The sequence below is a fragment of the Mandrillus leucophaeus genome, unplaced genomic scaffold (genome assembly GCF_000951045.1).
Source record: "Mandrillus leucophaeus isolate KB7577 unplaced genomic scaffold, Mleu.le_1.0 Scaffold665, whole genome shotgun sequence".
NCBI lineage: Eukaryota > Metazoa > Chordata > Mammalia > Primates > Cercopithecidae > Mandrillus > Mandrillus leucophaeus.
In genome coordinates this window covers 860457-877677 of record NW_012107197.1, presented here as the reverse complement: position 1 = coordinate 877677, position 17221 = coordinate 860457, and the positions used below count along the sequence as shown (strand labels likewise).

At 45.6% G+C, this 17221-nt stretch overlaps 1 protein-coding gene across 1 annotated transcript in view; it reads right to left on the bottom strand.

Annotated features, from left to right (window-relative positions):
• The window catches only part of RAPGEF1 (Rap guanine nucleotide exchange factor (GEF) 1), a 138281-nt gene that overhangs the window by 66566 nt on the left and 54494 nt on the right, over positions 1-17221 (bottom strand). The window contains exons 2-5 of the mRNA XM_012001589.1: positions 13399-13538; positions 12718-12831; positions 5492-5670; positions 721-877 (exon numbers count right to left, since the gene is read on the bottom strand). Coding sequence (XP_011856979.1) covers positions 721-877; positions 5492-5670; positions 12718-12831; positions 13399-13538 — 590 coding nt within the window. The remainder of the gene's footprint in view (positions 1-720; positions 878-5491; positions 5671-12717; positions 12832-13398; positions 13539-17221) is intronic.

The window sequence follows — 17221 nt, the reverse complement described above, 5'->3', positions numbered from 1 at the left end:
CCCTTTCTACTACATTATACGGCCTCACACAACAGCGGGGTTTCCACTGTCCTGCTGCCTGCAGCCCTGGCCCTGACCCAAAGGCCCTTACCTGGTTCATGTCCAACATTCTGTCTTGCTCCCCATCCACTAGGACTTATTTTCTCTATTAGGATTTGTCCCCCTGACCCTAATTCCAGACCCTCTATGGCCTTTGCTTTCCATCTTAACTAGGATTCATAATTGCTTACGCCGTTTCTGACTTCTCTGGATAGCAAATACACAGACCACATCATGGACGTCAAGTGAATATAGAAAGTTCCATTTCTTACTCAACTCACTCCTGCTTTTCTACCAAGAATCCTAGAAGTTCCCAGAATATGAAAAGGTAGCGCTGACATGACATGCTGGGAGCTTTGCTTAAAGTCATTGTGAAAACGATCTCCATTGCATTTTGTCTAGCTGGTAAGCATGCTCAGCCAGCACGATGCTACGAAGGCTCACTGAAGATTTAATGCAATGCTCAGTAAGGGCTGACTGCTCTGGGCAGCTTCTCCATAAGAGCCATTTGCACCAGTCCTGAGAGAAGTAAGTAGTTATGGGATACAGCGCGCCAACACCAGAGACGCAGAAAGACATTCTAATGTTTGAAGGTTGGGAGCAAGATCTTATGTGACAAGCACCAGCAGGCAGGCTGCTCTTAAGTCCCTGACGGGGACGGTCTGGAACCTGCACCGGTACCTTCACTCCATCCAGCACGGCCTTGATGACCCCCTTCACAGTCGTCACCATCTCCTTGTCTTCTGAGTTCACACCTTCCAGCATCACTTGGTCAGACCAGCGAATGAGGTTGGCGAGACTTTGGTACACTCGGCTATAGCAGGAAGAGAGGGCTGAGCTACAGGGAAGAGAAAAATGGAAAAAAAAGAAAACCTAAAGCATGACCATCACTTAGCACAGAGCCAGCTTCTCGGTGACGAGGGTGTGTTTCTCCATCTTTCTTTGTGCAAAATCCACACCGCCTTTGAATAAGCAAACTTCTCCCATGAGCCCTTTTCCTTACATCCAACAAAGATTTTGTGGAGCTTTATATTCTAATCTGTGTTTCAAAATTTTTTCATTTCCAAAATGGAACATTACAAAAATTCCACCACGATAGTTAAGATGCTTTTTCGAACTTCACATCCTTCTACAAGATTCTGATCACATGTCTCGAGGAGTGCCCCATCTCCCCCTCCTTCTAGCTGCTAATCACTAGACCAGGTCCAGGGAGTGTATACTGACTGTCAGCAATTAGAATAAAATCTATTTTGGATGGGCCACAAAGAGCCGACAGGTTTGCGGGATTTTAACAGTCATGAGCTCAAAACAGGTCTGCGGTTTATTAGAACTCCTCCGTCAGGGGGCCAGCTTCATCATCCTCTGCACCATAACCATGAGACAGATGTCAGAAGCGCACGAATGAAGACTATTTTGAGAATAGTAAATCAGGGGCGAGGGGGCCTGTGAGATGGTGGTGGGGATGTGAAGGTGGGAATGTAGGTGAGTGTGTGTGTATGTGTGTGTGTGTCTGTGTGTGTCGCACCACGCTACCAGTTATACTGCGATGCCAGCACCCACGAACAGAAGCCCTGGGTGCCTCAGTGATTGTAGAGTAGCAGCAGAATGGAGGTGTTTACATCTTTCACATATTTTTAAATAACTAATTTCCCTAGGAATTGTAGAATTATTTTTCCATTTCAAACAATTGTAACAGAGGAAGAAAAACAGTATAGAAAATTTATGTGCTGAAACCTCTAGTCCAAAAAAAAAAAAAAAAAAACAACAACAACCACCACCAAAATGATGCAGACATTTAGGAGCCAAAGATGTAACTTTGAGGAAAATATATAATATTGTGAGATATGATTTAAACAGGTTCTAAAACCAAAGCCATTTAAAACAAAAATGTGAACCAAATAGTGCTTTAATGAGAAGCTCTTCAGAATCAGGTAAGGAGGAAACAATTATTGCAAGGGATCTAAAGTTTCCATTTAGCCAGGCGTTCCACTCTGCATGTTCCAACAGAAGAAAAGGGTCGAAAGCAAACTTTCTTTTTCTTTTGAAAAGAATGAAAGCAAACTTATCAAGTCCATTACAAACAAACAAACAAAATTCCCAAAGGAGCCCCGAGAAAGCCAGGATTGGGCTACTTTAGAAGATGATATGGATGGAAAGTATTTGTTGTTGGAACTACTCTCTTAGGAAAGAGGATGGAGAGGGGAAAACAAAGACCCTGCAGTCTCTCCTGGGGTTTTGGACCAGAGCTGATCTCATCCTGCAGGGGAATGTGCTTCTAACGGCTGGGCTGGACCTCGCTCTGCTTCCTGGCAAGGCCAGGTGAGGCCTCTTCACAGAAGCCTGCGGCCTTCCCGAGGTGCTGCAGGAGGATTCCACCGGAGAAAGCATCTCACTGTTACACTGCTGGTAACAGTGAGGTGAAAGAGGGGAAACACTTTTATTCACTACTTCCTTTCTGCCTGCATTGGATGCTAACGTTTCCCTGAAGGTGCTGGAAATGTCCAGCCTTCCTGTCATTAGCTTGGAAGCAGAAGATTCCTGTGTCAAGGGGCTAAGACATAAGAAAGGAAGGAGAGTTGAGGACTATAAAAATGCCATCTGAGGCCCAGCTGCTGGCTCATTTCCACCATGGAGCAAAGCCCTCCGCGTGTGACGAGTGTAACTGTTGCTCTCACATGGGCCTCCGGGTGCCTCACTCGGGAATCCTCCATTCACAGCTCATGCTAAGAGCCAGCTGCTTGTTGGAGGCCAGCTTATTACCGTCCCAGGAACTGAGGTGAGGGCGGCAAAGGGCCTGCTTGCAAGGACCCGCCTCACAGAAGAAACGGGAAAGGACCTTCCAGCTCGCAAACTGCCCTTAGGGAGGAAAGAGATAATGCAAAGCATCTAAAAGGAGCATCTGAGGAGGTATTTCCAATCACTGCGGGAGACCAAAAAACCACCTCCACTAGCCTGGAAGAATTTCAGAAGGAAAACCCCTTCAATGGGATTAGTCAGAGGACTACCAGAAAACAAACCGTATTTCATGGGTCCTTACAGCCACACCCAGGCACTTCCCATTTTCTCCTCTAAGAAATGGTTATAGACATTCAAGGTCAATTCAGAGCCACCCCTCAACAGACACAAAATACCCCCAGGCATTACCATGTGACTTGATCGATTCTGACCCAGAGTATGCAAATGACCTCCAAGCAGCGCCCTGGATCCAGGAAGCAAGACTCCTAGCAGCACCACATTCTGGGTGTGAGGGTCCAGGGGACACTATCCCAGACTCTCCCAAAGAGGCTTAGCGCCTGAGGGCGCAGGGTGAAGTGATCACTCCCCTCTTCCCACTGTTCCCCTCTCGTCCACGCCCTAGGACGGATACCCTCTGCCCATGACTGCCCGAGTCGCTGCCCTCCCCTCCCTGGGGCACACCAGGCCCAGTGGCCTCAGTTCCTTTGCTCTTGTTCTCCTGCCCCCACTGCTAATCCAACTGCTGCTTTCCCTCAGGTCGGGCTCCGAGAACTACCCAGTTGAGGTTTCATCAGATCAAATCCAACACCCGTGTAGCTCTCCTTTCTTCAAACTCCAACAGAGCTTCCCCTCTGTACCATAAAACAAGGGCTGTATCATAGAACCGAGGGAGCTGATTTGTTTCAACTAGGCTTTAACTCTTCCAAGACAGAGACTACCACATAAGACTAGGTCCACAAGAACATGTTCTAAAAGGGCATCCATACATCTGACTGTGGCATGATGTCGCCATTCACTTCCCGGAGCCCAGCACCGAACCCTTCTACGAGCTGAAGCTGGATTGACTCTGGAAAAGACAGAGTGAAGACAAGCATGTCCTGCTTCCTCCCCGTCACCAACCAGTGCCAGTGAGCTTCTGGCCAGAAGACCACAATCTTCACGGGTCAGCTGAAAGTCCAGGGTGGAAGCCCCAGGGCAGGGAGTTTCTTGTAAATAAAGACACTATTTGCTTTATCCCCCAGAAGAAGAAAACTATGAACTTCATTGCCAAGTTCTGAAAGCAGTTCATAAAAGCTTAGCCTCACGGGGCTAAATGAACACTAAGCCATCTTGGGGAACTGTGACAGAGAAGCATTTATCCTGAACAGGTACCATGGAAGAAAAACAAAAAATGCACCAGCCTCTTAAGAAAAAGCTCCTGCTGGGCTTTCATTTCAGATTACATTTGGTACTGCTTTTCTTTTCACATTTAACAATAAATACAGGACAAGCTGCTAACTAACCTGTAAGAGGAAAATGCACTCCAGCAATGAAAGTATTACCCAACAAAAGCTTCCTGGGGCAAAGGCTGGCTCCATGTCCCCTGCACGGAGTGCTTGTAATTTTACGTTGCCTCAGCATCTGTTTTAAAATATGTTTAGCTTTCTCATACCAGAAGTAGGGCAAACGAACCCTTGACAAGGTTCCTAATACTACATCCCACCTGACTGGCTCTAGCCGGTGGCCAGACAGAAACTTACAGGCATCTCTGCCCGCCAGCAGGCTGGCTCCTGGCTTACCTACTGCTCCTTTAAACAGACCATTTGCCTGAGAACTTAAAGTAACCACCTCTTAGTCACAGGCTGCGCCTCCTGAACGCATGCCTGCTTGCTTTAAACCCACCAATTAAAGGTCACTGCAGGAGGCCTGTTTGGATAAGGCCCGCCCCGGATCCAATAACCCCAGTAACAGCACTGGTCCACAGGGTCCCTTCTCTCTCTCTCAGCTTGTGCTTCTTCGCCTCCCCGTGCAGCCTCCAGGCTGCTGTGTAACCCCCAAGGTCTAAGGTACTAGAAAACTCTTAGCTTGTGAGCCTGCAGTCCAGCCCCTGACAGTGAAGCCTGCGAAGAGCCTCATGCAGGTAGAGGCCCTGCTGGTGCTCTTCAGTCCGGGCCTCGGGTGATGACTGGAAACAGTAGCTTTCAGCTGACAGATAATGAAACTCAAAAAGTTTCATTCAAAACAGGCTCCCCCCACCCGCAGTGAATCCAGGCTCCAAGTCTGGGAAGTGTCCTGGCTTGACACAGTTAAGTGCTGCGTGGCCCACGCTCTAACAGGGGCTTCCCTACCTGCCTCTCTTGGCCTAATCAACTAAGCAGCTGGACACTGATAGGACTGAGTGGACATGTTAGGTGACTGAGGGCTTCAGGAGAAATGTATCCAAACCAATGTGACTACTGCCCATGAGCTAAGGCAAAGAAATGACCACAAACTTACACTGTGGCCACATCCCTAGGGATGGCAGAGATGTGTCCCGGGCTTCAGGAGTAATAGTGACCTCAACTCTGAGATGGCATCAAGGGACAGTTGTGGAGGGATGGGTCAGGGGAAGGATGAGGGGTGATGGAGTCCTTTTCCTGACTGTTCCTAGGAACCTTGAGTTTCCAGTGCCACCAAACCAAGATGCCTCTAAGGCTTCCATTGTTCTGACACAGCCAAGGACTTCAGAGCCACTCACCTGTGCTGAATTCGAGGATCGTTCTGCACCAGGGGTAAGATGGCCTCCAGCACCTTGCTGGCTGACCCTGGAAGCATCTCCAGTACCTTCTTATCAATTGCCATTTTGTCCACAATGGTCTTAAAGTAGCGCAGGGCACTGACCACTTCCTTCTCTTTCTCCTCCAGCCAGCTCAGGTTCTGAAAGGAGACGTTCAGCATAAGGAGGAGGAGAGAGATTAAAGGGAGCTATTTTGAAAAAAATAAAGGAACATTTTCTTTAAACCAGCTTGAGATCGATAGGAATGGAAAGGCTCTTGCTACAGAAACCAAGCCAGGTCATTTTTCTAAAGACTGTAATCAGGAGACAGAGGGTAGAGCTGAAGGAACAAGGGGGCTTGGACCAAGAAAGCTCATTCAGAAATTTCTGAATTCCCTTTCCAGACCCTGAGGTCTTGAAAACCACTTCTCCTCCTGTCTGTCCTCATCAGCCACACTGACAGACCACCACTAACCCCATTAAGTAGAGCGAGGACTAATTTGCTGACGACTTGGAGAAGCAACAGTCAAGGCCCATATCCTGTAAATCACATCAAGAAACTCCAGGCTTTTGTTTCAAAGATCTGAGGGACTGTGTAAGACCAGTCCGGGGCATGAGGGGCTGAAACCCATTCCCTGAGGACTCCTCACTAGGTTCCCAGATTGTTCACCCCACTGAAGCCCCCACTCAAGGAAATGATATGATATTCCTAAAGGTCCTGGAAGCTCCCAGAGCAAGAAGGGGCAGGAAGTCTGGGGAGAGAAGGCAGAGAAGCCAGAGCAGATGACACTGCTTCTCAAGATTCAATGACTACTCATGCAGCGGGCGCCAGCAGCATTCATGCTCCCTCTGCTCCTGAGAGAAAGAGAAAATACAGAGCCCTGCGCTTTCCAGTGCTTAAGCCACAACCCCAAGCTTTTCTCCCTGACCGTGGGGGGCCTTGGATCCAGTTGGTGGGTCTACACACCCCTTTCGTTCTTCTCTCCAACTTTCCCTCTACTTGCCCAGATGTCAATGATCCAGGTCTCAGCTGGCTGGCAGGGGAAGGAGGCTGAGAGTAATCTACAGAAATGGAGTCTCTGAACCTGTTCTGGTTTGGGAGGTTGTCCTTTAAAAAAAAAAAAATAGTAGTCTACAGAATGGATAAATCCCAAAATGGACAGTGTACTCAAGTAGTCAATTACATGTCTAGTGCAAATTAAGAGGGGCGTGTATGAGGCAAACAGCCACCTGCAGGATCCCAGAAGTCTAGAAGATGTAAATAAAAACAACTGAGGGCAACAAGATAATTTCTAGAAAAAGGTGATTTAAACAATATAAATATACAAACAAATGGTAGAAATTAATAAAAAGTGCTTATGATTCTGAACACTAGCTCTTTTCTTCTAAAATAGTGCAGACTGGCCAGGTGAGGTGGCTCACACCTATAATCCCAGCACTTTGGGAGGCCAAGGCGGGCGGATCACTTCAGCCCAGGAGTCAAGACCAGCCTGGGCAACATAGTGAGACACCCTCTCAAGTAAAAAAATAAAACAAAGTTTAAAAAAAGGTGCAGAATATCATTTTAAATATAAAACAGTTCAATAGTGGAGGCTTTTATTTCACGGGAACGTCAAAAGAAAAATCTATACATGGCTACTTTTAGTCAGACAATGTGCAAAAGACCGGGTCATTTCTTCCATCCAGTCTTTCCCAGAAGGTGTCCCACAGACCGGAAGGCACAATTCTCCGCTGGTGGCGGAAGTGCCCCCTCCTCATCCCCATCCCTGGGTCCTGCACCCTGGCTTTATTCTTCTCTTTTCACTACCTGACAGATTTGTTTATGGTCTGTTTCCAAGAGGCTGGGCGCTTGCTTTTCCACCTTGTGGACCAGAGCTCTCTGCTTCATGTCATCTGCCCGGGGCAGGGAGGAACCTGAGTGTGAAGGAGTCGCAGTGCCGACAGACCTCAGATGTGCCTAAGGCCACGGTCAGCCAGGCAAGAAGAGGACTATGACAGTAACACTACCACCTTAGCACATCAGAAAGTGTTAGAGACCACCAATGATGAAACTTGGTGAGGAACACGAAACATTTTAAGAAAATGTGTCATCAGGTTTGCTGGGGAGAAAGTGGCTAATCTGAAGATGGGAGGCACTCGAAAGCGGCAACGCATTTCAGAGCAGAGAGTTTTTCTGCCATTGCGGAGAGATCAAATCAGCCGTTTGAGAGTCAGGCTGCTTGGCTGGGCGCGGTGGCTCAAGCCTGTAATCCCAGCACTTTGGGAGGCCGAAATGGGCGGATCACGAGGTCAGGAGATCGAGACCATTCTGGCTAACCCGGTGAAACCCCGTCTCTACTAAAAAATACAAAAAACTAGCCGGGTGACGTGGCGGGCGCCTGTAGTCCCAGCTACTCGGGATGCTGAGGCAGGAGAATGGCGTAAACCCGGAGGCGGAGCTTGCAGTGAGCTGAGATCTGGCCACTGCACTCCAGCCTGGGTGGCAGAGCGAGACTCCATCTCAAAAAAAAAAAAAAAAAAAAAAGGGTCAGGCTGCCCTGGGCTCCTCCTAAAGGAGCCAACAATGTAATGCAGTACAGCCAGGCTGCCTCCAAGAACTCAGATTCCATTCCCAGAATTAATGGCCTCTGAGTGTTGTACATTCTCCAGCCTTTCAGCTGTCAAGCTGGGGCTCCTTGTGAATGCAGCTGGCAGTGAGAGTTCACAGCTACACACCCACATCCAGCACTGGTTCGGACTGGGGACTCCATGCGTTGGCTTTGCTGAAGGTGCCTCGTTGCATAACCTGAGGGCAGGTGCGTTCACCTGTGCACCCCTCCTGCTGTGAGGGATGGGTTGCCATCATTGGTCCACATAAGCCTGGAAACTAAATCAGGCTGTCCGTGTCTGGGGATGGCTTAGAGATAAGGCCAACTACTGGGCTTTGGGCTTGTCATGCACAAAATGGGGAGAATAACATCTGCCCCGTGTAACTAAAGAGGTGACTGTGGCGGACTGAATGAGAATGCATATGGAAGTGGTTCACAACATTTAACAGGCACTATACCAACACCAGACACCATATACCTGTCAGTAATACAGCAGAGAAAGAGGGCCTAGGATGGGAACATCTGAAAGGGAAGAAACAGGCCAGATCGTAGCTGCCATTCATCGGGGACATGGAGGCACCCACAGTGCTATGGATTTTATATAGGCTATTTTGCTTGAAGGTTACAACCACCCTGTGAAGTGGATACTATTATTTCACAGGTGGGGAAACTGAGGCTTGGTAGGGTGTGGGGGAGGTTAAGCAACTTGCCCAAGGCCACACAGCTGTAGTGACAGATACGGAATTTGAACTTGGTTTGTCTGAGTTCAGAGCCTGGAGAGATGGAGAGGAGAAGAAAGACCAGATCAGAAATGTGCTGAAGTTAAAAGGTTGACTTGAGATCCCCTGGTCTAAAGATTTCATTTAATAAATGAGTAAACTAAGACCCAGATGGCAGAGGTGGACAGAAAACCCCCATCGCCTTTCCTGCCCCGTGGGTCATATTCATTCCTGACGCCCAGGCTGTGGCTCCACAGCCATGCGCCGTCACAGGAGACAGCGGGGAAGAGGGTGAGGAACACTGGCCCTCCTCTCCAGATACTTCTCTCCCCACAGCTGTGCTGCATCCGGGACACCCCAACTTGCCCTGTCACTCCTTGTACCATCTGCAGCCCTGGTGCCTCCCCTCTCCACAGCAACGCAAGCCTCATTTCCACACTATAGGACAGTGTACCTGGAAAATGTGGGTTAAGCTGGGGAGTGAGGGGAGGGCAAGTCACAATCAGTATAACAAAAAACTAGAATTGTAGGATTTAAAAAAAAAAATGGCAAAGCAACATCATTCTTCTCCATTAGCCCAGGACAGTGAGGCCTAGGAAGAAGACATGGCTAACACAGACATTGGTTACAATGAGAGCACCAAATCACCACCTGCCACCAGACTGTCCGGCAGCAGCAGCTCCCTGCTTCTATTTCATCATAAGATTTGAAGAGCTGAAGGGGAAGGGCTTTCAGGAATCCACCCAAGAGCCCTGGGATCCAACGTCTGTCCAAATGCCCTCAGAGATGGGGCACTCACACCTCCCAGGACCGCCTGCTCACTGCTCATTGTAATTATACCTTTGGACTCCCAGTATGTGGCTAAACTTCCTCTACTACTTTAGCACTGCAGCTTACTGCTAGACTTGTTAAAAGGTTGCAAAAAAGTTTAGAAGTTCATCACAATGTACTTTGAACTTTAAAATTCACTAAGAAGATGCAAGAGACTGCTAATATGGAATCAGTCTGGGAAGACAACAGAATATAGTGAGAAAAACAGATTTTGATGAAGGAAAATGTGCACCGGGGCCAACACTGTCTGCACAGTGGGAATAATAAAAGCTTCCCTACACAATTATGGTGAGGAGTAAATAAGACAGCATGTCTGAAACCACCCAGGACAGGGCTGGGGCAACGAGGAGCCCTTGAGAAGTGGCAGAGAATCTGAAAATGTACTTTCATCTCCCCGCACTTCCATTTCCCTCGTATCTGAGCAGGGAAAGCCATGTATACGACCTGAAGTAAAATAAGAATGTATGTAATCGCTCCCTAAGTGGTAAGAGAGCTAATGAATGATCAACGAGGGCAGCAGATGACAGACCCACTGCAAGGTTTCTTGGGCATAATCCTCTAAGTCCACATACTCTGGTAGGCTTCTCAACGCTTCTGGTTCTGTCCATGGGCCTCCACAAAGCAACAGGTTTGCATTTACTTGTCCCATGCAGGTGGCTTGGGACAGAGCACAGTCATCCAGCCCTTCCTAATGGGCAATGACGAAAAAGGGGATAACATTCCTTCTTGGGTGAAGATTGCACCTATAGTTCCTTGCTACAGAACAGATTTCTCTTGGCACTACTGACATTTTGGGGCAAAGAATTCTTTGTTGTATGTGGGGGCTGTCCTGTCCGGTGTATTGTAGGTTGTTTAGCAGCTTCCCAACCCCTACCCACTAGAAGCCAATAACATCTGCTTTGCCTTCCTATGGCAACAACCAAAAATGTCTCCAGACGTTGCCAAATGTCTCTTGGGGTTTACAGGCACCCCACTAAGTGAGGGATATACTTTAGCACTGAATTTTTCTCCATGATCTCTCTTGGAAAAATGAACAAAGGGGAAAATCCCGGCCGGGTGCAGTGGCTCATGCCTGTAATCCCAGCACTTTGAGAGGATGAGGTGGGCAGATCACTTGAGGTCAGGAGTTTGAGACCAGCCTGGCCAACATGGCAAAACCCCGTCTCTACTAAAAATACAAAAATTAGCCAGGAGTGGTAGAGGACGCCTGTAGTCCCAGCTACACGGGAGGCTGAGGTGGGAGAACTGCTTGAGCCTGGGAGGCGGAGACTGCAGTGAGCCAAGATCGCTCCACTGCACTCCAGCCTGGGCGACTGAGACTCTTGTCTCAAAACAAACAAACAAACAACAGCAAAAACAACAACAACAAAAAGCGGGGAAATTCCAGGAACTGAGTGGCTGAACAGTTTCATATCAGAGTTCACTAGCAGAATAACGTTGTTAGTAAGTGAATCATTTTACTCTGACTGCCTGGACTAGTGTTGGATGACAATTACACTCTACGTGTAGTTAATACTAACTCGGCTACAAGAGGTTACTAAACAGGTTGTAATAAAAAATAACTGTGGCACAGACCAAATCTACTGTATTCTTCTTCAGTCTGGAATTTAGATCAATCTGGCAAACACTGCCTGTTTCCCTCTTGCTTGTCAGCCACCTTTTGTTCAAAGAGGGGGCAAGAAAAACTATTTTTCAACAAAAGCCTATTAGATTTAAAACCTTTATTTTCCTCCACTTTTAACTAAAATTTTAAGATATTCTGCTGGTCAACATAAAAACCAAAAAATAGATGAATTGCAAAATTCAAGAATTATGTATTTAAATAACAGGCTAGCTTGCACCAGCTGCATTAAACTGATGGCTGTGACTGTAGTTCTGCTACATAGAAATTATACTTTGGATAAGCCCCAAAGGATTAATAATATCTGTCTACAAGGTTTGTTTTATTTTACATTACTCAGTTTAGTTTTATTTTATTTATTTATTTATTTTTTGGAGACAGAGTCTCACTCTGTTACCCAGGCTGAAGAGCAGTGACACGATCTCAGCTCACTGCAACCTCCGCCGCCCGGGTTCAAATGATTCTCCTGCCTCAGCCTCCCAAGTAGCTGGGATTACAGGCGCCTGCCACTATGCTTCGCATATATATATATATATATATTTTTTGTATTTTTAGTAGAGAGGGAGTTTCGTCATGTTGGCCAGGCTGGTCTTGGAACTCGTGACCTCAAGTGATCCACCTGCCTCAGCCTCCCAAAGTGCTGGAATTACAGGTGTGAACCAGTGTGCCCAGCCTAGTTTTATTTTTATGTAATGAGTCAGGATTAATATTTAAATTCACGAGATATTAAAAATTCTGTCTTTCATAAAGAGGAAATGTAGCATCTCGAGAATTCAGACTCTGACGTCAGACAGCCTGCATTCAAATCTTGACTTCGCCAACATTTTGCTGTGTGACTTTGGCTAAATGCTTAATATTTCTGTAGATCCAGTTTCCTTTTTGGCAAAATAAGTTTCCATACATCAGGGTTGCTATGAAGATAAGTAAGAGGACACATGTAAAGCACTCAGCACTGGGCCAAGAAAAGGCTCCATAAATGTTAGGGACACAGGTGTCTGTGGCTCTGAGAGCACTTGGTCATGCGGCGGTCTCACTGCACTCCACCAGCCTTGTGAGATGGCTAAGAAAGCACTCGAAGGCTTCAGAAGCCTCTTCCCTTCTAAACTATTCAGATCATCTTAGCAATTCAAGGAACAGCTGGTCTTGAGAGATGAGACTCGCCCACATCCCCCGGAACCCGTTGGACCCAAGCAGCACACCCAAACCAACCCCAGAAAGAATCCCTGAGCTTCTGCCACAAAGCTCTCTCCAAAGATCATGGGACCTTGCATAAACTCTCACTTTTATCCAAGGTCCCTTGGACTCTTTCCTGAACAATTCAGCCCACAGTCACCACCCAGTTGAACATAATAATAGTGCAATAGATTTTTTTTCCATCCCCAAAACCATGGACCAGGATTCTGCAGTAGAAGGCAAGGCAAACCCAATTGTTCTTAATGTTACACTGACCTTCTGCCTTTGAGACCTGGAAGCCACAGCACTGGTGGACATAAATTCTACTGCCTGCTGCTCCAGATCCAAGGGGAGAGGGTAGCCCTCTGGTAGAAATCTGTCTGTTGCCTCCTGGAAGAGAGGAAACCTGGATTCCTACAGAGCTTGAAATGGCTGTTTGAGGCTGAAGGGAGGGGTTGATGAAAGTCAATAGCTGTTTCAACATATTTGGCTTGACTGGCCCTGCTGAGGCCACTAACTCTTGAGGACATCTTTGGCTGGGTCTCAAGGGGTTTGCATGTTTCAGAGCACAGGCCCTAAAGCCTAATGATGGATGTTCTGGACATCACAAAGTTCCCTGTGTTTGAGTGTGCGCCAAGGCAACGTAGGGAACTGCAGGGCAGGGAGGCAGCAGCCTGGGGTGTGGACATGATGTGCTGAGCTGTTTTAAATGCCCAGAGGATGACACAGCTCGAAAAGGAGAACTGTCCTAGCCAACTGAGCTTGGCTAACATGGCAAACACTCACCATCCTAATGGTTCTTATTTTATAAGGACACCAAAGGTCCCGCCCATGGAATGCTACAAAGTAGGTATGAATCACTGAAAGCTGAATCCCCAGGGAGGGAACATACAAATCGCACAAACTCATACTGCTTGAAGCAGGTGAGGCCAGGAGAAACACCTAGAGTCAGCTTACTTTGTTCACAGGTTTCTCTGGAATCTTTACGGACACCTCAGCTGGTTTTCCCTTCTTTGATGGCGTTCTCTTGATTTTGGGTGAGTGGAATTTGTCCATCAGCTTCATGGTGAAGGAAGAGAGATGAGAACGCTGAGAGTCTGAAAACAAAGAGGGTACTGACTGTTAGATGGGAGTGGGAAGAAGCGACGGTTCATTGACCTTTTGTGGAAATGAGCAATGTCCCCAAACCCATCTTTTTTCTTGGCTGTTAAGAGTTTCAAAGTAAAGGATGTATGGATCCACTACAAAACATTTCTGCTTACATGCTTCAATTTTTGCAGTTTTCACCAAGGAATTGTGGAAATCAAAGGCAGTCCAAATAAATATGGAAAAAGAACTTGCAAATATTCCCAAGTGTCCATAGAGAGTTTGTGTGATGATCTAACTAACATCCTAGGGAACTGGCTAAGAAGAAAGAACACTCAGTCAAATCACAGATGTGTAGGAGGTGGGAAGTGGAAACGAAGGCCCTTTCGAATCCACCTCTTCACTCTTTAGGAAACTGCAACAAGTGACAGGTGCAAGGCTCTGGAGTTGGCAGCAGTGACTGAACGAGAAGTAAGGTGTTCAAAACCCTCTGGGCCATGGTGAAAGACTGAAGGACTTGCCCCAAAGATCAGGAATTAAGACTAGGACATCTGTTCTCGCCACTCCTATCTGACATTGAACTGGATCAGACCTAAATGTAAGAGTTACAACTGTAAACCTCTCAGGAAAAAAACAGGAGTTTTTGTGACCTTGAATTTGACCATGTTTTCTTAGATACAAAACCAAAAGCACAAGCAACAAAATTAAAACATAGAAAATTGGACTGCAAATACTACTACTAAGAAAGTGAACAAACCCACAGGATGAAAGAAAATACAGTCATGTATTGCTCAAGGACAGGAATGAGTTCTGAGAAATGCACCATTAGGCGACTTCGTTGTGCAAATGTCATAGAGTATATTCAAATGAACCTTGATAGGATAGCCTACTGCACACCTAGGCTATATGGAGTAATACCCATTGCTCGGAGACCACACACCTGTACAGCACGGTACTGTACTGAGTACCGCAGGCAACTGCAATACAATGGTATTTGTGTATCCAACCACATCTAAATGTAGGAAAGGTACTGTAAATGGTATAAAAGATTAAAAATTCCACCTGTGAAGGGCACTATCATGAATGGAGGCTGCAGGCCTAGAAATTGCTCTGAGTGAATCAGGGAGTAAATGTGAAGGTCTAGGACACTCCTGTACACCAGGGTAAACTTTATAACCGTGGCACATTTAACCTACACTAAATTTATTTTTAAAATGTTCTTTCGTCAATAAGTTAACCTTAGCTTACTGTAACTTTTTTACTTTACAAACTTTTAATTTAAAAAATTTTATTCTTTTGTAATAGCTTAAAATATAAACACATAGTACAGCTGTACAAAGCATTTTTCTTTTGTTTTTTTGAGATGGGGTCTCACTCTTTTGCTAAGACTAGAGTGCAGTGATGTGATCACGGCTCACTGCAGCCTGGAATTCCTGGGCTCAGACATCTTCCTGCCTCAGCCTCTCGAGTGGCTAGGACGACAGGCAGGTGCTGCTACAATGCCTGGCTCATTTTTAAACTTTTTGTAGTGATGAAGTTTCACTATGTTGCCCAGGTTGGCAAAAATATTTTCTTTCTTTATATTCTTATTCTTTAAGCTTTTTTCTATTTAAAAAATTATTATTTTTTTTACTTTTAAAACTCTTCATTAAAGACAAAGACAGACACACATTAATCAGCCTAGGTCTACAGGGGCAGGATCATCAGTATCACTATCTTCCACCTCCCCATCTTGTCCCACTGGAAGGTCTTCAGAGTGATAACATGCATGAAGCTGTCATCTCCTATGGTAACAATGCCTTCTTTTATAACACCTCCCGAAGGATCTGCCCGAGGCTGTTTTACAGTTAATATTTTGTTTTTAGTAAGCAGAAGCATACTCTCAAATAATGATAAAAAGTACAGCAAATCCATAAACCAGTAACATAGTCATTTATTATCATTATCAAGTACTATGTACTGTACATAACCATATGCGCTATGCATTTACACCAGCATCACCATAAACACGTGAGTAATGCACTGTGTTGGATGTTACGATGGCTACATCAGGCGAGGCGACAGGAATTTTTCAGCTCTATGATAATCTTATGGGACTACAAGATTATAACGTGGTCTGCCTTATATGTGGTCTGTCACTAACTGAAATGTCGTTATGCAGAGCATGACTCTATTTGAAAATCATATGAACCTTAGCATCATCAGGGGCTTGGTTCCAGGATCCCCTTCAGGGATCAAAATCCACGATGCTCAAGTCCCTTATATAAAACAGTGGAATATTTGTGTATGACGCACACACACCCTCCACATGCTTCAAATCATCTCTAGATTACTTATGATACCTAATACAATATGAATGTTATGTAAATAGTTATACTTTATTTTAAAATTTGCATTATTGTACTGTTATTTTTACTGTTTTTCCCTGCATATTTTTGAACCATGAAAATGGTTGAATCAGAGGCTGCAGAACCCATGGGTATGGAGGGCCAGCTATACCTGATAAGGGACTTGTATACAGAAAACATTAAAAAATTCTTACAGCTCTAGAATAAAAGGCATATAACCCAATGTAAAATGGGCAAAGAATTGGAGCAGACATTCTCCAAAGAAGATATACAAATTGGCAATAAGCACATGGAAAGACAGTCAACATAATTAGCCATTAAGGAAACGTAACGCTTCATGCACACTAAGTCTAATAAAAAAGACAGTATCAAGTGTTGGTGAGGACTGGAGAACTGAAAGCCCCACACATTGCTGGTAGGAATGTAACATGGTTTCCCTGCTTTGGAAAATGTCAGGCAGTTTCTCACAAGATCACAGAGTTGACATGTGACCCAGAAATTCCACTCCTGGGCACATTTGCGAGAGAAATGAAAGTCTAAATCCATGTGACTTGTACAGGTAAGTCAAAGGAAAGTTCACAGCAACATTATTCATAATAGCCAAAGGTGGGAAAAACTCAAATGTCCACAAGTTTGTGAATGACTAAATAAAATGTATTATATTCCATACAATGGAATATTATTTGGCAATAAAAAGAAATTAAGTACTGATCAGCTACAACACAGTTGAACCTTGAAAACATTATCTAAGCTAAAGCAGTCAGCCACAGAAGACCATGTATTGTATGGTTCCATTCATTTGAAATGTCCAGAATAGGCAAATCCATAGAGACAGAAAGTAGACTGGTGGTTGCCTAAGACTGTGTGGGGCCGAGAGATGGAGAGGGCTGCTGTAATCAGTATGGAGTTTTTTCTCCTGGTGTACGAAAGTATTCTAAAATTAGAATCTGGTGATGGTTGTAGGCCCAGTGAATTACAAGGAAAAAAAAAAAAAAAAGAACTGTACCCTTTTTGAATGAATTGTATGATATGTGAATTAAATATCAATAAAGCTATTTTTTTTTAGAAAAGCCCACTGGCAGTCTTCCTTCATCTCAGCATTATTACAACCTGTTCCAGTGTCTGAAAACATCTTATTAATTGATTTATTTACACCTGTCTCCTCACAAGAATGCAAGTTTGGATGGGCGCGGTGGTTCATGCCTGTAATTCCAGCACTTTGGGAGGCTGGGGCGGGAGGATCACTTGAGCCCAGGAGTTGGAGCCTAGGCAATAGAGTGAGACTTTGTCTACCTATTAGCTGGGCATGGTGGTGCACCTACAAAATATTAGCTGGGCATGGTGGT